The sequence below is a fragment of the Canis lupus genome, chromosome 16 (genome assembly GCF_003254725.2).
Source record: "Canis lupus dingo isolate Sandy chromosome 16, ASM325472v2, whole genome shotgun sequence".
NCBI classification, from domain to species: Eukaryota; Metazoa; Chordata; class Mammalia; order Carnivora; family Canidae; genus Canis; species Canis lupus.
In genome coordinates, this window is record NC_064258.1 from 7149072 (window position 1) to 7171088 (window position 22017).

At 40.2% G+C, this 22017-nt stretch overlaps 1 protein-coding gene across 1 annotated transcript in view; it reads right to left on the minus strand.

Annotated features, from left to right (window-relative positions):
* The window catches only part of MGAM (maltase-glucoamylase), a 92200-nt gene that overhangs the window by 40248 nt on the left and 29935 nt on the right, over positions 1-22017 (minus strand). The window contains exons 4-21 of the mRNA XM_035700108.2: positions 19700-19820; positions 19454-19563; positions 18569-18720; positions 17829-18000; positions 15815-15914; positions 13429-13541; positions 12996-13121; positions 11809-11940; positions 11541-11657; positions 10532-10645; positions 9165-9249; positions 7684-7801; positions 6227-6398; positions 4255-4371; positions 3543-3697; positions 1982-2066; positions 1131-1187; positions 472-596 (exon numbers count right to left, since the gene is read on the minus strand). Coding sequence (XP_035556001.2) covers positions 472-596; positions 1131-1187; positions 1982-2066; positions 3543-3697; positions 4255-4371; positions 6227-6398; positions 7684-7801; positions 9165-9249; positions 10532-10645; positions 11541-11657; positions 11809-11940; positions 12996-13121; positions 13429-13541; positions 15815-15914; positions 17829-18000; positions 18569-18720; positions 19454-19563; positions 19700-19820 — 2171 coding nt within the window. The remainder of the gene's footprint in view (positions 1-471; positions 597-1130; positions 1188-1981; positions 2067-3542; positions 3698-4254; positions 4372-6226; positions 6399-7683; positions 7802-9164; positions 9250-10531; positions 10646-11540; positions 11658-11808; positions 11941-12995; positions 13122-13428; positions 13542-15814; positions 15915-17828; positions 18001-18568; positions 18721-19453; positions 19564-19699; positions 19821-22017) is intronic.

Consider the following 22017-nt stretch of genomic DNA (forward strand, 5'->3'; position numbering starts at 1 on the left):
GAAAGGAATGGGAAATTGAAATTATAGAGGAATGGAAATGAGAAGGAATGGGTCAAGAGCATAGCATAATGGGTTACCAAGCAGGTAGAGTAATCAACAGACCCCATTTCCCTGGAACTGAAAGGTTTACCAAGACATGAAACTTTTGGTGCTAAATTTGAACCGGTCCTGGGGAAACCAGGAAGGATGACCACCCCAGCGGTCAGTGTGTTTTGAGGAGAAATGCAGGAGGTTTAAGGAAGGATAGGGATTAAGTTCTTTCAAAATCCATCTTGTAAATCCCAACTTCCTCCAAAGAGGCTGAGAGAAGGGACAGAGTATGATGGACTCACACACACCCCAGTCCTCCCCTCCCCGCCCCCACATGCCACAGAAAGCTTCAGCATCTTCTACACCGGCAACAGATGGGAACAGAAATGACCAGCTTCGTCAGCAGCCTCCCCCTTAAAGGAAACTCCAACCATGCTCTACCTGGCCACCGTGGTGGTGGCTGGCTGTTGTGTGGGAAAGATGTGGCCTCCGCGAAGGTGAAGTCCAATTTTGTCTGCAGGAAGTCCCATCTCCACTCTTTGCTTCCTCCATCTTGCTCGGGCCCCCTGATGCAGGCACACATGTCAAGCACCTTGGCAGGATGGCACATTCGCACCCCCCTCTTACCCAGGTGCTGAGTTATCTACAGCTCTTTTTTTTCCACCTGGCTGACCTACTGTCTAGTCAGACAATCAAACGAGAGGAAGGAAATAAATTAAGAACAACAGGTTTTGCCATCACTTGGGCATTTGGGGGAGCATTTATGTCATGCTGAGGCTATCTGACATATATTAGATGAATGGGTAGTTTTAAACAAGTTAGCTGACACCTGACCACACTGAACCCTCCACTGAACTCTCCAATATTTGCTCTTATCTTACTGTTAAATAAAACATACAAAAGTGGGTGTTTTTTTTTCCAGATCTCTTCATGACTGACATTAAGTGATTTAGGCTCACTTTATCAACTGTGCTATGAAATTATAGAAAACAGTACAAAAACACTCCTTGGGGTACTGATAGATGTTCCTCTCTCCAGGGAGGCATCTTGTCTATGCAGCTGTGGTCTTGAGGAGTTTAAGAAAAGTCAAAGCTACTTACAGTCTCATAATCGTACCAGACGGCATCGGGTATATAAGCCATCACTTTCTCTGCACCCTGAAATTAAAACAAAACATCATTCCTTGTGGCACAGTCTCTGAAGGGAATAAAATGGATTTCTTAGCATTCCCAATGGAGCTTCTTAACCATATACTGAGAGAGCATAAACATCCTTTCTTTTCTCTGTAAAAAAATTGTGTCTTTCTTCCGATAGGAATAGTAGAAGCAATAACTTGGCAACCAAAAGAAAAATCCCAGGGGAACCACATTAGGAATAATAATATTTAAATATATGTTGTGGTAAAAATAAATAATAAAATAAAATAAATATATGCTCTGGTAAAAATTCAAGCTTTACATGAACTCACGTAATCCAACTGTCCCCAGTGGCAGGTACTCTCATGATCTCACCTTTCCAGCTGAGGAACTCGCCCCAGGGCACATGGTACTAAGTGAGGCAGAGGCAGCAATCACACCCTGATTCCACCCAACTTTACAGACAGTGCTGGACCCCTGCTCCATTCTGCCTCTACCTCAAGGAGCAAGTAGGATCTGCTATGAAAATCTGATGACAAATAGGACCATTTCTAGCCCCAGAGCCACCATTAGATGCTTCTCCAGTGACTGGGAACTTGATCGAGGAAAAAGACTCATATAGAAAAAAAGATATGTAAGGAACACATCTCCAACTTCACCAAACCTCAGCACACTGTCTTCAAGGCCGACTCAGCCATAGGGACTGCAATCAGACTTGGAATAAAGAGAAGATAAATGGTTCCAGGAAGAGAAAAGTTTGGAGGGTAGCAAGAACAGAAGCAGAGACCATCCGGGTGCCTCTGTGGGACACTTACCTCATCCAGAACTGGAGTGATGAGGAGGCCGGGTCCCCATAAAAACTGTTGGTGTACATCCCATGTACTGCTATCCCCATAGAACCTGGAGATCAAGAGACGTTCACTGAGATCTGGGCCAATGCTTCCTAATAACCCTCCCCACAACTGTCCAAAACATGCAGGGTGCCTGCCTGCGGTAACCCCCCACATTATTCTGGGACACCCTCTCAGCCCCTTCCTTGTGCTCTGGCAGACAGATTCACTTTCCCCAACCCATGCACTCTCCTTTTCTTCTCCCTGGTTAGACACAGGTGCCTATTACAGGATATATGCGAGGCAGGGTCCAGACTGTAAGTCTATTCACCACATCCCCCTTTAAATAAATAAGTAAAATAAGCAATGCATCTTACAACTTCAGTTGACTATCAAGAAGGAACTGGGTATGATCACAATTAGCAGATAATTTAAAATTCTACCCTTTTAGGGTATCTGCCTTTTAACAGAAAATTCCAGGAGATGGTAAAAAGTGACTCAAAAATAATGAATGTGGGATCCCTGGGTGGCTCAGCGGTTTAGCGCCTGCCTCTGGCCCAGGGCGCGATCCTGGAGACCCAGGATCGAATCCCATGTCGGGCTCCCGGTGCATGGAGCCTGTTTCTCCCTCTGCCTATGTCTCTGCCTCTCTCTCTCTCTCTCTGTGACTATCATAAATAAATAATAAAAAATTTTAATAATTAATGTGTAATAATAGTAATAATTAATAATAATAATAATAATAATAATAGCAGGTATGTGCCTGAGAGCCTAGAATGTCAGATCCGTAAGAGAATTAACTGCATTTTGACAAGGAAAGTGTCTTTAAGGCCCTTTTTCAGAGTTAAGTTGGAGATGGCAGTAAAGGCTGGCAGTAAAGATTCTGGAACTCTAGAAATCCTCTGTAATATTCTTATTCATGTATAAATGATAAGTTCATCCTAGAACCTAAACATAGTGTGTTACAGAAGACACCATTCTGTTCAAGCTATCAAATCCTTTAAACTAAGAATCAAGAAAAGAAGGATGAAAGAACTTAAATGATTTGTCTAAGTTAGTCGGTGGTAGAACAAAGACCTCAAAGTCCTGTGATTTTAGTCTACTTCTATCCATAATAGGGAGCAGTCTATTCCACTTAAATATACCTTAAATATACCTCTAGAACAGTATGGAGGCAGCAGTGGCCTTGCAAATGCCAACTGAATATTTCAGTTAAAATATACATATATAGATTGGGATGCCTGGGGGGCTCAGTGGTTGAGAATCTGCCTTTGGCTCAGGGCATGATTCCAGAGTCCCAGGATCGCGTCCCACATCAGGTTCCCCACAGGGAGCCTGCTTCTCCCTCTGCCTATGTCTCTGCCTCTCTCTGTCTCTCTCATGAATAAATAAAATCTTTTAATAGATATAGATATAGATAGCTATAGATATAGATATAGATATAGATATAGATGTCTGAATAACCACTTGAAGTGTCTCAATGTCCACTCTGATATTTGGGTCACCAGTCACACTAACAAAACCCCTTTGGATGATGTGAACTTACTCATGCATAAGGGGCCTGGCCACTGTGTCCCCCCGGCTGTGGGCACGGTAGAAGAGGGTGTAGAGGTAGGGTAATAGAGTGTAACGGATGTTAAGGTAGTGCCTGGAGGAGTTCAACAGCAGAGAGTCAGCTCCAAAAGAGGCAGGATCCTGGGCCTGGGAGGAAGAAGAGGTTGCCATTGTGATCTGACTATGAATAACTGAAGCATCTGGAGAACTCCAGACCCCATTCATCAGAACCAAGAGTTCCCTTCCCCAAAGGCCTGGGGCCTAGGGTGTGAACTCAGCCTCTGAGCAGCACAGGTGGGTAGAGGGAGATCCCGTCACCAAGTAAGTACCATTCTTCAGCTGGCAGCTCATCCAGCCTCATTCACACTTAGGACTTGCTCTGTCAGGGGATTGTCATTTCAATCATTTAGAAATATTTCCTCATCTGATTCTCATTACAAAATGAGCAATGTAGATAGAATGCACAGACATCTGGTAAGAATCTTCACAGACCCGCCACCTCCTTGACTGTAGCACTACCAAGAGCAGAGTCTGTGACAGCAGAGGATTTTCATGGCGTGCCAGAGGCCCTGGTTAATTGCAAATTAGCCTAAGTGAAGCACCAGGTAGGAGGCTGGCTCAGCAGATGTCTTGGCGAGGATGCAGCCAGATCCAGCTCTAACATATGTCAAATTTATCTTAATCATGTCTCCTGGGAGACTTACCTTGTAGCCTTGGCCATTGTGATTCCTGGAAAATGGATAAAATGCTCCCAGCTGCATCCACCTCCTACAGAGCTCCTCAGAGGTGTCCAGTGCAAAGCCACATATGTCAGCACCCACCTGGAAGGACACACAGACAGGATATATACCTCATTTCCATCATCTCGCCCCCTTTGCTTGATATCAGGGACCTCCCAACTTCACTTTTCCAATTTTTACTGAGAAGGGTTATAGAGTGTGGTCAGAATTGGGTCACATCCCATGTTCACTCTTTTACGTATATTTTTTTAGGTGGGGAGGGGCAGAGAGAGAGAGAGAGAGAATCTGAAGCAGGTTCCATACCCAGTGTGCAGCCCAACACAGGGCTCCAGTCAAAATCAAGAGTCACACACTTAACCAACTGAGCCACCCAGGCACTCCTCATGTCCACTCTCTTAGAAGACCATGACAAAGCTACTTCATTTTTCTTTGCCTCAGTTTACTCATTTCTTTAAAGTGGACATTAATTACCCACACAGGGTTTTAGTAAATGACATAATGGAAGTAAAACACTTGACATACAATAGGTCTTGTTTTTTAAGGATTTATTTATGAATTTGAGAGAGAGAGTGTGTGTGAGTGTGCAGGGGGGTCGGGGGGCGGGGGGCGGCAGTTTGGTAAGGGCAGAGGCAGAGGGCTAGAAAATCCCAAGCAGACTCCCCAGTGAGCATGGAGCCCAAGGCAGGGCTTAATCTCACAACCTCGAGACCATGACCTGAGCTGAACCAAGAGGTAGACCCCAACGCATATTGTATGCCCTGCCATACAATAAGAGCTTTTTGATGGGTAGAACTAGAATTACTGCTGGTATTATTATTTTGGCCACATCACTATCAGAATTAACTTTCCAAAGCCTAATCTGATTCTGTCACTCACTTATTCAAACATCTCCAGGTCTCCTCATAGCTTAGCTAGCACCTCCTCAAAACCTGGTTCCAACCCACCCTTCCAGTATCACTTTCTATGCCAGTCCTACAAACCAACCCTTATAGACACATAAATTCTCCCCCTTACTACTTTTCCTCATGTTTATTTCTCAATCTTAAAATGACCTCCCCATTAATCTGATAAACCTACTTTTTAAAAAAGATTTTATTTATTTATTCATGAGACACACAGAGAGAGAGAGAGAGACAGAGACATAGGCAGAGGAAGAAGCAGGCTTTCAGCGGGGAGCCCAATGAGGGACTCAATCCTAGGACCCCAAGATCACTCCCTGAGCCAAAGGGAGACACTCAACCACTGAGCCACCCAGGCTTCCCAAGATAAACCCACTTTTTAAGGGTAAACTCAAGTGCAACCTGTTCCATGAAGTTTCTCCTGATTCTCTGTGTTCCTTGTAATCTTGTCAGAATTAAAAAGTATCTTGTGCATGATTTCCCTCAACATTTAATTTATATGTCCCTAGCTTGTCATAATTATTTGTTTATATATTTTATATATAAGGGAAAGAGAAGGTGTTTCTGTTACTATATTTATGCTTTTCTCTACCCTTACCATGCGTACCTAGCTTAGTACCTTGCACATAGTAGGAGTTCCATAGATACATATGTTGAATTTAACTAAAAGATGTCAAACCCCCCCTCTAGGGACCTGGCAGCATTATGTTTTCTTATGTGCGTGCTGGATACACAGATGTGTCTAGCTTGCAAAATTCATCAACTACATGCTTAAGTATATGTATATGTTTTTGTGTGTGTGTTATACTTTAATAGAAAAAATGTTCCAATGATAGCACTTCAAGGGTGCACTGTCTTCTTCATAAGTCAGTGCAGGAAAGAATGTAGTAATATCAGAACTATAATGATATAGATGAAGCCATTGTTCTTAAGACATTAAACCCCAGGGCCAGGAAGGGTGGGAAAGATGAGCTCCATGCTTTCAGAATTTTCTGTAATGAGGCTTTCTGGGAATTAAGGTTGGGCTGAGGACTCACCATTGGGATACCAAAAAGGTTGAACTCGAGCATGCCAGGGATAGACCACCGAAGATCATTCCAGGTGGCCGCATTGTCTCCTAACCAGTGGGCTGCAAACTTGCCAGATCCCGCAAAGGTAGAACGGGTTAAAATGAAGCTTCTCTTATTAGGGAACACGGTCTTGACAGCTCTAGAAAGGGAGAGAAACTTAGAATCAATGTGTGATCTCAGCATGACTTGGCCCCACAGATATAGCGACCATGCCGAAGATCATTCTCTTTTAGCTCTTTCTAATAGGGTTAGAGTTGCTACAGAAGCAGACTGCAGCATTAAGTATATTTACATTTTGTTTTGTTTTGTTTTAAGTATATCATTAAATCTTTAATTTCCAAGATTTTTAAAAGCAGCCTTGAAAAGGCTAGTATCCAATTTTTATGGAACAAAGGTGAATATTTTTTTATGAAGGTGAAATTTATCTTTACATAGATGTATAAACATTGATCTTGCACATTGTGCTATTTTAAGCGTATGCAAAAAATGACCTTAGGAACAGCCTTTTGGAACTTACGTTCTTTTTAAATAGAAACACTTTGGCCATAATTTTGTAATAAAAAAAAGACATTTTAAATTTATAGATGCTTGTGTGTACTTTTATAATTACTTATCATCTAATTTTTAAAATAAGAAGTCTACACATATATTTTAAAAATTTTGCTCTACAATTTTTAAAACAACTTTCAAGAAGGCTAAACATATACTATGACTTTGCTAATGAAGGAATGTGGTTTTGTTCTGACTTCCTGCTGACAAAGTTACAGTAAAATCTCAGTACATTTTCCTCACTGTAGAACTTGAGTCTATACACCAGGGTAGACAAAGCACAGTGGAAGTTGAGCCAGTATCTAAAGCCCTGAAGCTCATGTAGTCTATAAGTTACTTTACCCTCCATACTCCATCTATACAGTGTAACAGAGAGGAAAATACATGGGTTTTGGATTCATGCAAAAATGATTTAAATTTTGCTTTTACAACGTCTTAGCTGTTTGCCCTTGGTCAAGTTACTTCCCTTTATTTCTTCCAACCTTCCACTCATTCATATATTCATCCATTCTTTCTTTTTTTTTTTTTTTGACATTATCTGTCAGTTCAAAATTTATTTTCTCCTATAGCTTAATGGAAATAATTTTTTTAAATTCTATGCATTGTCTTTTTTAATTTAAGTTCAATTAGCCATCATACAGTACTTCATTAGTTTCAGATGTAGTTTTCAAATTTATCCATTCTTTCATTTTATACATTCCACAAATATTTATTGGATTCCTTCTTCCTTATGTGCCAGGTAGTTTATTCATTCATTCAGTAATAATAACCACATTCATTTTGCAGAGTTCTTAAAAATAACACCCTAGCACCTGGAATCTAACAAAGATCAATAATTTGATCATGTATTAAGTCCGGAGCAGCAGTGGCCTTACTCTGCCGTGGCGATCGCCATGGAGTAGCCATACAGATTGTGGACGTCGTACTGCTTGCCCCAATGCTGCACTGCATCCATGCAGAGACTCTTGGAGAACAGGTACCCATCCAGGATTCCTGGGGCAAAAGAGGGATAAGTCAGTGAGAGCCTCAGATGCACATTCCCTGCTCCTGGACTGTCATATGGCAGAAACTGGAATCGTGGCACTTTGTGTGGGGGTTTACTGTGGCCATCCTGCAAATGATCACACAGCGTCCTCACTATCAGAGGGTTATACATTTGGAGTAGTTTCTCTGATATATAAATAAACTGTGCTGCCCCCTACACATTCTTCTACCCTGGGCACTCACGTTGACTCAAAGCAGGCCTTTGGAAGCCAGAGGATCCAGTTAGACTTGAAATTTAATCTGAATTCTTCTAACTGAGCCAAATCATGTGGTTTGAGAATAGAAATATTTGATGAAAGTGTAAATTAATTGTTCACTTCTTCTTTCCACTGACCGGATTGTATAAAGGCTACCTCCCCAATATCTCTCATACTTCTATTCTTTTCTGCTCCCATTGTACCATCCTGACTCTGATCCCAATTACCTTTGCATCTTAACTACTGCAGTAGTTTCTTAATGGCTTATTTACTTCTGATCTATTGATCTTCGAATTCATACTGTACTAACACCAGATTAATATATCCCAAACCATTCAACTATCCTATTTCCCTTATATGAAAACATAAATAGCTTCCATCGCCAAAAGAATGAAGTGTGAACTATTTAGCCTCCCACCCAAATCCCTGGCCCACCTGCCCCAATTTCCTATTTTCTCATTAGACTAAAAGTCTTCATAAGATGCCATAATGCTAGCACCACATTCTTTCCTTAATAAAGATAAAATATATCAGTGATCCTCTAGCTTCCTTCAAACTACAATAAATGCCATGATTCCAGGGCCATACCCTGAGAGATGGTGTTGTTCAAAGTTCAATCGGAGCTCAATAGCTTCATATTCACTGACTCTGACTTTGACCTTCAAAGCCTGGGTTCTGGCTTCTTTTCACCCTACAGTTCATGTCTGTTCTTCACATTCTTGGTATCACCAGACTTCACCCTCATCTGAAGACCAAGCCTGGTTATCTGGACTTTCTCTTGTAAGCCCTGACCTCTGGAGATACTCACTCGAGAGTAATAAAAACTAATCACTAGCCTCTGGCTTCTGTACTATATGTTCTTTGGACCTTCCCCTAGAAACAGCCCAGACTGTAGGTAAAAAGACTAGTGGCCTCCATTTAATTTATGCCTCATTTAGGAAAGCTTGGAGTGCTTTGATTTTCTTTCCTAATTTTTGGTATATATTACCCACATTTTCCTCTCCCTATGCACATACATGTACAAATTTCTTTTCTAGGTTGTTCATATCTATCCTTATGAATGTAAAATACCAAACATGCATTGCCAATTTAATCATACTACCACCAAGACTTACTGGGAACAAATGGGGGATAATTAAGATGGCTCGTGGAACACCCTGAAATGGAACCATCAACAAAGTTGGAGACTTCATTCATATCCTACAAGACAAAGAGTAAAACTACCATGACGGAAAAGTAACAAGCCCCCTTATGTTGTACTAATGTTTATCTCCATTTTTTTTTTAAGGAATCAGAGAAATGATTCTAGATATTTCTTCTTTAAAGAGGTTCTTATGCACAAGACAGAAACAGATCTTCCTGTTTTCTCTACCCCCTGAAGGTTTCACAAAGAAGTCTTAAAATCCCTTCAAAATGCTATATGCTGGCTAATGGAATTTAAATTTTTAAAAATGCTTTATGTCTATAATTGTGGGAAATGAAACATTTTCAAAAATATTAGGTAAAAAAAGATCTCAGTTTATATGATTCCATATAAATGGAAATGAGCATTAAGGAGGGTACATGATGCAATGTGCACTGGGTGCCCGAATCAACTTATACATTCTCCATATTTCCAAATATAGCTATGAATGCACACGCATATCAATACATATATACAAATATATACATAGAGAGATGAAGGGGTAAGCCCCTGCCAATAGCTGAGCAGGTGAGGGGTCTGGTAAGATGCACAGCAAAATATTCGTGGTAGATGTTTGCAATTGATAACTTTTTAGAGGGGCTTTGCTTTCACCCTTTTAGCTCTCTGTATTGTCCTAATTTTCTACATTTCTCTTAAAGATAGAAAAAAGTTCAACTCTAGAGCCCCCTAAAATTTCCTGAATGTCTGCTGCTTTGCATTTGTTTTCATTTGATATTATAGGTGACATTTGTCCTTATCACCCCCACAACTTTGTCATTTATCACTGGGTACTTTGGTTCTGATCAATCTGTCCAACGTGTTCAAATGAAAGAGCTCTGAACTGGCAATTGAACAATCCATGTACTTTGCAACAACGTAAGGCATATGTGACCTATTTTTACTTCATCTTTTGTTTAAATTCAATTAGCCAACATCTAGTAATCATTAGTTTCAATTATAGAGTTCAGTTATCCATCAGTTTCATATAACACCCAGTGCTCATCACATCACATACCCTCCTTAATGCCCATCATCTAGTTACACCATCAACCCATCCATTTTCAAAAGAAGAGCTGGATTCAGAAAAAAAACAAACTTCTGAGTTTACTTCCAGAACTAATTATCTGATTTAGATTCTAAGCTACATGTTTCAGTAAGATTAAATAGTAACATAGGGAATATTAGAATTACTGCTATATGTGCTTTCTTTTCATCTCCTTCCTGCCATGTTCCTTGACTCAGTGACATAGATACACAGTCTAAACATGAGTCACCGAAAATTCAGTAATAAGGACTCACAATCCAGATTCCATCAAATTCTATTTTGTTGTGGAAAAGCTCAAATTCCTTTGCCCACCAAACAGCACAGCTAGGGTTGGTATAATCAGGAAACACAGTTTTTCCAGGCCAGACCTACAGTAGAAAAAGAAAAACATTGACCAGAGTCAATTAAACGAATATAGGATAAAACAGAGTATTTTGCAAAGAGATTCCCAATATGGTCATGGCAATGGAGATATCTAGGCACAGGCTTTTTCCAGTTGGGAATGGGAAGCACCCCAAATACTCAATAATAATAAATGTCAGGTGGACTCAATTGGTCATATGAGGAAAAACTTATTTTAAAAAACCAATAAAGCCCCAAATAAATGAATCCACGGACACAGGCATCATCTACATTGTTCATCTTTGCCTCTGCTACACCTTCCCCCTCACTTTCTCTAGTTCCAGGCCCAAGAACAGCAAATTCAGGAAAGTCCTGTCCAAGTGTCCACTGAGCTGTCACAAGTTGTGGGTTCAGAGCATCATTTCCTCTTCTGTATTTCCTGCCACCCACGTCCTCTCAGACACTGCGTGTTTGGGACAGCAGAGATGTTAGAAGTGAACCAGGAGATCACACCCTCGTGAAAACATGGACAAACAAAAGTTTGATGAAGTAGTCAAATTGGTCAAGAATTACAAAGGAGAGGAATGAACCAGTTCCATTGGACCTGGTGCTTAGGAGGTATGTGGTGGCATCCGTCAGGGCAGCACCAGTGCCATGAAGCCTACTGTCAGCTGGAGAGTGAAGGGGACACGAGGACATTCAGGGTGCAGGCTACTGTTCAAAGGGATTCAGCTGTGGGGGGCATGCATGAGCTAGAGGTGTCTAGGTGTCTAGGGATGAAGAGACAGGAACAAGTTTATCCCCAGCATATATAAGGCATTTGAAAGTGTCAAGGCAACTACACACACACACACACACAAACACACACACACTCTGCCACAGTGGCCCCCCCAGAAGTCCCGAGGTCCCCCATTCAGTTACCTCTCCAATGAGCGGCGTCAACCCATCTGAAGCATTCACCCATATCTTTGCACCTGAACCTCTGTCATATGGGCCGTAAGGATTGCTGGGGGAAGAGTTGTTGGAGATGGCTGGATCCTAAGAAGAGGAAAGAAACAATGAAGGACTCAGCTTCAAGCTCGAGGCACAGAAAGGAGACTGGAAATTGAGGGTCAAAGGAGAAAGAGGTGGCTGCAAAGATAAGAAAGAGCAAGCCACTGATCTGGGGGAAAGAGAGGATGACACGTACCACAATGATGACCAATTTCTGACTGTTATTGTGTAACTCCTTAACAAACTCAGGGAAGCCTTTATAATTTACTGGATCATAAGTGAAGTCCTTCCTCTCATGCATATAATCAATATCAGCATGCTGCACGTCCTAAAAGTGTAGGCAAAGTCCACAATTTAGCACTCAGGAATTTCCCTGTTCAAATGATTCAGTCAAATGATCACTGTTAAGACCCCCATATACACTGACTCTGCGCTGGGCTAGAAACCAGGTTCTAGATCAGTCCCTGGCATCGAAGTGTTTCTTCCCCATTAATAATTTCAAAAACAGACGATCCATTGTATCCCCTAAGGACTGACTCCCACCCCTGGAATCAGGTTAACTGCATCACCAGGCCTTGTTGCACTCCAGCACTAAAAGCCAATCTAACAAACCATAACAATTACAACAAATGGCTATCAAAATTATATGCATACCTAAATCCTACCCCATCCACAAGCTGAAAGGGAGAAGAGACAGTTTGTCCCATGTCTCTGTCATTTTACTGCCCCATGTTTTGTTTCGTTGCCTTTCTTCTAACTCAAGTTTTCTTTGGCACTTATTTTTTTCCTAATTTTACCTGTATGATAATAGTGGTGCCCAGAATGAAATTGATTCTTACTCAAGATCTATGTGTCTGCCTTCAAGGGAAAGGGGTATGGGAGAGAAGGATTATTCCAGAGACTACTGGGCTTTCTCCTTTGCACCTCCTGAAAAGCCTTACTCTCCATGATAGAACAGGTATGTTCAAGTTGAGCCATTCGAAATATAAAAATATTCTATTATTATGTTTATGTACTATGTGCTTTTGCTCACTTAAACTAGTAAAGAAATGCTTTGAGAACTAAAATTAAAAAATATAAATGTAGTCAATATGTAAGTAAGCATACGAAAATGTTACTAATAAAATGTTATAAGAAAAACAGAGACAAACAGATTGCCTCCAAACCCCAAAATTGTGGTCTCTAAGTATTATTTCCTGTGAAAAAAAGGGTTCCTTAGGTGAATGGCCGGCCCAGCAAAAAAATCTAGCATTCTGAATATGTAAAATTCTTTTTATTATATATTAAAAAAAAAAAAAACTCCAGGAGAGAAAGCATAAGCAGTTGTTCTTATTCCCCAAGGGAATTCCTTTATTTCTGGAGGATGTTTAAAGCCTGACTTACATAAGGGAGCCGAGCCACACGGTTTCTCTGCACGACTTCCCTCATGCTCTCTAGCGTTCCATAATCATAACGACTGAGATGAAATCCAAGGGCCCAGTATGAGGGAAGGGCTGGCCGTCCAATGAGCTGAAAGAAGTACGCGAAATAAAAGTTAGCAAATACTCTATCTTTAACAAAATTTTGTAAGCATTGGTTTGGGAGCACAAGACATACTCCAATTTCCAATACACCATTTCATTAATGTTGGAATGTTAGCCTAGTCTCCTAGCCCCTCTATAAATCACTGAGGGTAAGATAGATTTGTAGTAGCAGATTTATAATAGCTACTTCCAGCTGCAGATTTTTGTGCCTCACATCTGCATATTAAATTTACTTTTCTTTGTATGATTTAGGATTTATTTCCTCAGTCATCATCATGATATTGTAAGTTTACCTCTAGATACTCTTGAACAACTTGCTCTGGAGTGTTTCCCAAAAACACATAGAAGTCGAGAATGCCCCCGATGGTGCGGTAAGTGATGGCTGGGGTGGGCTGGAGGGCAACCTCTTGCAAGATTTAAAAGTGAAAAACATAAAAATTAGAATTTACTGTAGAGTAATAACTGCAAAGTTTTAGACCAAAGGATAGCCAATCATTTGAATATTAAGAAGGTGAATCTAATGCCTCAAATTTTGTATACAAAGGGACACATTCTGATGATCAAGTCCACCCTCGCAGCACAAGAGAGGCAAAGCCTTTGATCTGTGACAGGTTTTGATTAATCGGTGACTGGAGTGTCTTCACTACTGTATCAGGACTCAGGCTTTCATGAAAAAGCACTCAGTTTTGTGAAGGGGTCCAGAATAAGCCACTGTAGCACAGAAATTATTTTAAGCTGAAGACATTTGAGTTTCTGAAATCCGTAATCAGCCAAAAAGCAGAGCTTTCCAAATAAACTCAGTTGTCATAAATTCCTACCCCTGAAGCAACTCTATCTTCTGAGACAATATGTTGGCAGGACAGCCAAAGAGACATTATCATAAGAATATCCTATCCACCAGCAGTTCTCCTAAAGCCTCATTTATCTTTCCCAAAAGTCATTTGTTTTTCCATAAGTACCCTTTCTTCCCCCTCCTATTTACATATGAAGGTGGGATATAAGCCCCAAATTCTAACCACCCCTCTGAGAAGTTACTCTGGTGAGTGCTCTCCTGTGTACCTATGTGACACATGTAAATAAACTGTCTTTTCTCTTGCTAACCTATCTCTTGTCCCTTTGACTCACAGCCCCCAAATACTGGGCTTGCGAGGGCAGAGGAAAAGTTTTTCCTTTTTTTTTTTTTTTCATTCAGCTTTTATTTATTTATTTTTTATTTTTTATTGGGGTTCAATTTGCCAACATTTAGCATAACACCCAGTGCTCATCCCGCCAAGTGCCCCCCTCAAGTTTTTCTTCTCTGACATTCACAACGACAAAACCCGTTGCTCCTGCCCCATACCCCATCGCCATTGCAAGAACATAGCCCAATTAGACACACTGAGGTACTAGCCTCAGCGAATCTCACATCAGGCAAAAGCCAAGCTAAAAAAAGTCAGAGACAACATTACAAGTTCAAAATCTATCTAAGCCTCAATAACAATTCTCAGAGAAGTCTCCCCATAGCCTCGGTTTGCATTTAGGAAAAAAGGCTTCAAGATCTACTGAATGTAGTCTTCGATCATAAGAACAACTCACACAGAGTATCTAGGATCCTGAGAACTTGCTCTTTAAGCTTGTCTTAACTTGTTTTCTGGTTCCTTCCAACACCCTGAAACTGTACAATCCTTGTACTATCTCAGTCAATTCTTAGACTATTCTGTATTTTAGAAGCATTTTAGATCACCTAGAGTGAGTCTCAAACAATCTACAAATGAAGGATCAGAGATTTATGTTTTAAATTTCTAATTCTTTGCAATCTGATACTTTCCACAAAATAACATGAAAACAAATTACTAGAAAAGGGTTCGTGTACACACTTGGATGCTACAGCAATGTTTACTTTCCATTTCTATATTCATTTTACTGTACACCTGAAACAGTCTGTGAACCATCCACAGGCCATGCTTTGAGTAGCTCTGATCCAGTCCATTGATTCTCAGTTGAAAAGAGGTAGGGATCAATATCCTATCAACCCTGGGAGATTCTAATACATCTCCTCTACCCCTGTGGTGACTGATTCATTGCCACTGAGATCCATTGTTACTGGTGCAAGCAGAAAAAAAAACTGGAGCATCACTGATCCTGTCTAAACCTTCAAAGATGGGGAAGCTAGCTACTTTCTGGAATCCCTATAATGTTACATTGTTTGGTCTTAAACAAATTGGTCTTACTGTGTATGACCCTTGCGACTCCACTTTGCCTTGCTACCTGTGGATTATCTGAATGAAATATTCATTGCTCGGTTGTAGCTACCTAGTTAGGCCCATTAGGCCCAAGGCATTTGGCTGTTTACTTAGGAGCATCTCTATCAACCCCTCTACTGGATGAAAGTCTAAAGGACAAGAACAAATTAGTAGAAACTGCCTCTGAGTAAATTATAGGAAAGGCTTAGTTGTTTTTAACTCTGCAATAGAAAATATTCTAAAAGAGGCAACCAGAGTCAAGAAAATCATTAGCTAGGAGAAAAAGCCCTACTCATGGCCACCATATAACAAAAGGTAATGAACTACAGATGGGACAGAGAACATGCAAGCCCCTGAGCTATGGCTTGGCCATTCCTAAAAGGCTCTATTCCTTTTATCACAGTGCTGAAAATTGTTCTTATGCATCTTTTCCATGAATATGCCTTTAGTATTTTACCCATGGCATTGCTGTTCATTAGAAACACTCCAAAGGACAATCCACTAGCATCTTCAAGACACAGGAAGAATGTCTGTGCACCATACAAGTTAGTTCCATCCTGCAGAAAGAAAATTAAAAACACAAATTTACCATCTAATAATCTAAACCCCAAACAGCTGGAAATGACTTAAGAAATCAGTGTTGGGACACCCTGGGTGGCTCAGTGGTTGAACGTCTGCCTTCAGCTCAGTATGTGATCCCGGGATCCGGGATCGAGTCCCACATGGAACTCCTTGCAGAAAGCCTGCTTCTCCCTCTGCCTATGTTTCTGCCTCTTTCTCTCCCTCTGTGTCTCTCATGAATAAATAAATAAAATCTTAAAAAAAAGAAATCAGTGTTAATCATAAGAATAATTGTCAGGGAACTCATGGTCAAAGAAGACACAAATAAATCTATAAAATATCAAGTGTATATTTGGTTGATGTCAACCAAGTGAATTAGTACCCTCTTTTTAAATTGAGCCAGTTATGACCATTTATCTCGTAGAAAGGTGAGCTTGTGATATATGTTAAAATGTGAGAGAACAAGAACTTTGAAACTGTGGTTCAAGAAAATCTATTCCCTCAAAAAGGCTTAACCTAACCCCATCTGCAAAAGCTCCGTCAAGCCTTAATATGAATCAGACATCTCTCTAAAGTGCAACTAGATGGAGCTCTACTCAAGATATCTGGTCTTCTAGTCTTTAGACTAGAAGACTTTAGAACTTGAGCTAATCTTCCAAGACTTTAGAAGAATAGGTCTCAACCTGGGGCTGCATCCCAGTCCAATTAAAACAGAATCCCTGGGGGTGTAAGCAGGCATTGATATTTTGTTAAATTTCTCCAGGAGATTCTAATCAGTAGCCATGTTTGAAATCACTGCTCTGGAACAGCATTTCTCAAATTTTGGTGTGAATAGAAATTACATACGAATTTTAGTTAAATGCGGACTCTAATTCAGTAAATGGAAGGAAGAGCTTAGAGCCCACATTTCTCACCAGGTTATGTCCATTTGAGTAGCAAAGGTCCCAGACTCCTTATTAAATAATTCCCAGATGAGCTTTTCTGACTCAACACCTATTCTGTCTTTCTGGTAGGCGTATGATAGAGTAAGGAGCATGGGCTTAACATTACACAGAGTTAGATCCTATTTCTGCTACTTCAAACTTTTTAAAATATTAGGGTATTTCTGAGCCTGTTCCTTGCCTGTTAAATGGAGCAAATTATACTTATTTTTAAGGATTCTTTTGGTAAATTAGAGATCATATATTAAAATAATCGCTTAATAAATTATTCCAATTATCTTCTTTATCCAGAAGCTAATCTGCTTAATCAGGAAAGTTGCTGACCAAGATCTGTAGGTAATATTGCTGAGCCTAGACAGTAACTCTGATTTGGATTTTCACAGTCAAAGCAATATAAAAACTAAAACAAAAATGATACAATAGCAACAAAACTCTATTTATTTTATTATTTCGCAGCCCCAAACATTCTTCACACAGGAATGAGCAAGACAATATTTTAGTTAATATTTTATCCTATTTTGTTGTCAAGCCTGGTATAAGTTAGTGATTTATAAAGGTCAACCCAAAACATATGGACATAATAACCCACCTAGTGTGCAGAGTCAATATTAGTAATGTTTTCTCCACAACTAGTTAATTCCAAAGGAAAATAAAATAAAGAGTATTTGGCATTTATTGAGCACTTTTTATGTAGCAGACACGCTCTTCTAGAGACTATATGGATAAATTCCTTTAATTTCCATCACAGCCCTATGAGGAAAGTATATTACCCCTGTTTTATAGATGAGAAACTGGAAATGCATAGAGGTCACTCACCCAGAACCACTTAATTGGTGAGTGGCAGTATCATTCAAACCTACACAGCCTCAGCTTAGAATCTCACTCTTAACTATTATTCTGTACTGCCAGACGTGACCTTCAAGAATGAGGCTGACCTTCAGTGCAGAGGCGCTCATCCTTAAAGCTTACCCCATTGGGAGTTGTGTCCCGGGCAAATATAGGCCAGGTCTTCCAATTCATATCATGCCTGTACTGTTGGTGCACCTGTTCTCCCAGACCGTACACATTAGCACTGGGCAGTCGGGTGGAGAATTGCAGGAACTGATCAGCAAACAGGAGGGGTCCAATGCCTGAGTCCAGCCTAGATTCCAATGCAAAACACAGGGACAGGCAGGCAAGTAGAGTAGAGAGGACACAACCTTTCAGAAAAATGTCCTTTACATTTTAATGACTCATTATTCCCTGTTTAACTGGTCTCATTCACCCTCCTGTGATGTTCTCCCATTGACATCAAGAGATCAGGACTTCTTTTCCCCTTAGATATCCTACTACATGACCCAAATAGTCTTCTTACATGATAATAGATGTTCTGTAAATAGTTATTGGTAGATACATGGTTAGATGGATGGAGAAAAGGGAAAAATAAAGAGGAAAAAAAATGATCATGCAGTAATAAAAATGAGAAAAAAAAAAAGGACCCAGTCCAGTTCCTGGACTACAATAAATGCTTAATACCACCACCACAACATAAGAAAAAGTCAGAAGAGGAGAAGGCAAAAAAAGTATACATTTGGAGAGCCTGGTCAGCAACCATGGGCTGATGACCTTTGGGAGTCCTATTGTAATGCATACACCCTTCCTCAGGCTCACACACCTCCCTCCCCCATGTCCTTCCTACACTGATCCCCAGAGAGGTTCTCAAAACTTACAGAACACGATTATTGCTTGTTCTGATTACTTTGATGCTAAATGGCTGTTTGGAAACCTCAACTTCATAGGTCAAGGGTGAAGCAGCATCTCCTTTAAAGGGTTGCACATGTTCATGGGGCACTTCATACCTGTCTTTGCTCTGATCAGTTAACTGCTCGGGACATAAAGGAAAAGAAAGCCAAAATGAAAACTCAGTATTTCTAAAACAGAAACCTCCCTACCAACAGCAGTGCTTCCCAATGACTATGCTCATGGTACTGAATATGGATACTGAGCCAAATGGCATGATGTCAAAGTAGACATACCCATCATACTACCAAATGCAAATGTTTAATACTTGGGTAGAAATTAGCCTTTAGGTAGAAATATACATTGTAAGTCTACAAAACAGACTAGCTCTAGAATCGTCACAGCTGTGATCATTCTTTTTATTTTCCCTCCTGACTACATTTCACATGATATCATGGACAACTAAATGAAAGCCAAACCTCACCATTTGACTCTATAAACTATGTTCAGGAAGTTATCCCATTGAAAGAAGGCCACAAACATCTTCAACACAGAGGTATGAAGTCTAATGCCGGTAGAGAAAAATGCCTCCGTCAGCAACACTGTCAATCTTGTTGCAACTGTAGCCATCAGGTAGAGAATGAGAACCTTTCAAAAAGATTTTTACAGAGGGGCACCTGGGTGGCTCAGTGGATAAGCATCTGCCTTTGGCTCAGGTCATAATCATGGGGTCCTGGGATTGAGTCTTGCATCAGGCTCGCCATGGGGAGCCTGCTTCTCCTTCTGCCTGTGTCTCGGCCTCTCTCTGTGTGTCTCTCATGAATAAATACGTAAAATCTTAAAAAAAAATTTTTTTTAAATAAATAAACCAGAACCTTAAAGTGGAAGCGATTGGACGTCTGATACTCTGCTGTGAGAAGGACATTGTTGACATCATTTCCAAATAGGGATGGAGAAGGCAACCTCTTCAACTGGGCTGTGAACCCTAGTATGTAGAGGGGAAAAGGTTGTGGAAACTCACAAGCAATAGTCATGTAAAAATTAAGCTGTATGTCAAAGGGGCTGTGAAAAGGCTTTATTTCTCAAAAGAAGGGAAGCTCCTGCCTCAGGAGCTGGCTTACCTGCATTCGTTTTTACAACATCACCCTCCCCTTGATAACCATGACTCCTAGAATAGTAGCACCAGGGTACATTTATGGTCCCCTGAGGTCTCCAGCAGCACCCACGCTGATCACATGTGGCCTGAAATAAGAGATGAGTCAAATCATTCCATTTCTTTGTGGAACATTATAATTTATAAGTGTAATTTGAGGTTACGGTATCATTAAGTTCATTTTACAATGATATTTAGAGAAATTGTGCTATATCCCAGTCAATGCACAGCTTGTACTCAAAACATATTTTTCTGGCCAATGTCCTACTCTGTTATTATTATTATATAATAACATAGGGAGCACAATGCAGTCCCATATCTGCCATCACAATAAAATTGGTAACTTTATTTAAATATCCTAAACTACAATATAACTATATCACTAGAAACTCAAAATCACAAATGAAGCTTCACTTACATTGTTTTTTAAGGACTTTGTTTTATTCATAAACTTTGAAATCAAATCAGTTTTGACTTTTAAATGTCTATTACGCGTGTATGTTACATATATGTGATAAATAGATACATACGTACATACATAGTCTCTCAACTTCCCCAAAAGCAGAAACTAATTGTTCCTTGAAACCTAAAGAGAATCTAATTTTTAGTTAAGAAACCTGTCTGCTTTATACCACAATTAATGGTAATTAATTAATTAATTCAAGTGGAGACTAAAATGAATGCAATCCCTTTCTCATGGCAACTCATTTATTTGGAAGGAGCACAAGGCTAACTACAAAAAAGTACAAAGAAATCTTTCTCATGAGTGTAGATTAGGCCTAATAATTTGTAACTAACAGAATAAAGAAAAAATAATAGGATGTTGCTTCTAAGATTTTAGATTACAGAAAGATGATGTCTCCTATCTGGCTTGCTCTTTCCTTTGTTCTTTCTACTGGAGCCCTCATTCTGGGGGAAATGAGATGTGCTGTGCATGGAACCACATGGTAGGTTACTAAGAGACGTCTCTGGCCAATGGCCTTCTAGTAACTGAGATTCCCATCCAACAATCCTGAAGGATCTCGATCCTGCCAACAATCACATAAGTAAGTCTGAAGAGGATCATGCATACTGACAGCAGATGCCTTGATGGCAGTCTTCTAAAATATTTTGAGCCAAAAGCATCCAGCTATCGTAAAGCCAGATTTGCGACCATAAAAAATGTGAGAAAATAATGTTTGTTGTGTTAAGCCATTCAATTTTGGGATAATCTGTCACAAAGCAACAAGTTACTAATACATCTGCTACATATTTTGCAGGTGTAGAACCTGAGACAGGCAGAAATTCACAGAGTGACCAGCCAAAGGTTACTCAGTCAGCTATTGAGAAGGCAATCACCAAAACTTGGTTCTCTTGCTATCCATTGCCTTTTTTCTATACTCTGGATTTAGGTTCTGTTAAGCATGTTTTCAGGAGGACATGGCCATGCTTCACAAATGATAAGACAAAAAAATTGCTTAGATATATGGACAACTGGATCTCATCACATGCTTATTTTTATGTGAATACCAATTTAAGGATGGGAAAACATCTGTGGACGACATGGATGTGGGATCGGGCTGAAGTCTATTTCAATCAGCAGATTGTTTTTTCCTTTTAAAATCCACTCAGATGAAACCTCAGTACATCAAACAAAGAGCAATGTGCTGTAAAGGGTGTTAAACAGAATGGTTTTTGCATGCTTTCCAGGGCTTACTAATTTCTTCATTGGACTGGAAAGGACAAAGATCAAAGAATAGCCAAAGGAGCCAGAAAAGTGCATCGTCTCTGTTGGCCAACTTGAAAAGACCAGTCCCTGCAGTAGTACTAAGGAGTCACGAGAAGTGGGAAGAGAAGTGTGGTGCACATAAACAGGAGAGTAAAAGGGATGTGAAACCTAGAAAAGCTGTCATAGAGAGAAGCTCTACAAAATGATGACATGGATAGGACTGAAGGCACACAAAGGGAAGAAATAGACCCAAGACACAAAGGTCCCTTTAAGTTCTTGTGAGAATTTAAATTTAAGAGGCATTGCTAAAATAATATAGCACGTGTAACTTCCAAGACAGTATTAAAAACTCAGAAGAAAAAAATCCTCAGTGCAAGAAAATAAGGAAAGAAAACACGTTTGGGGACAGGGCAGGGGACAGGTCCCTACCTGTGGGAGCAACACATAACGAAACAGAACAAATGGAAAACACAAAATAAGACCTTAAGAAAAAAAATTGTCAACTGAATGGGAAGTCACCAGAGAGGGAGAAAAACCATGAGAGACTCTTGACTCTAGGAAACAAACTGGGGTCGGTG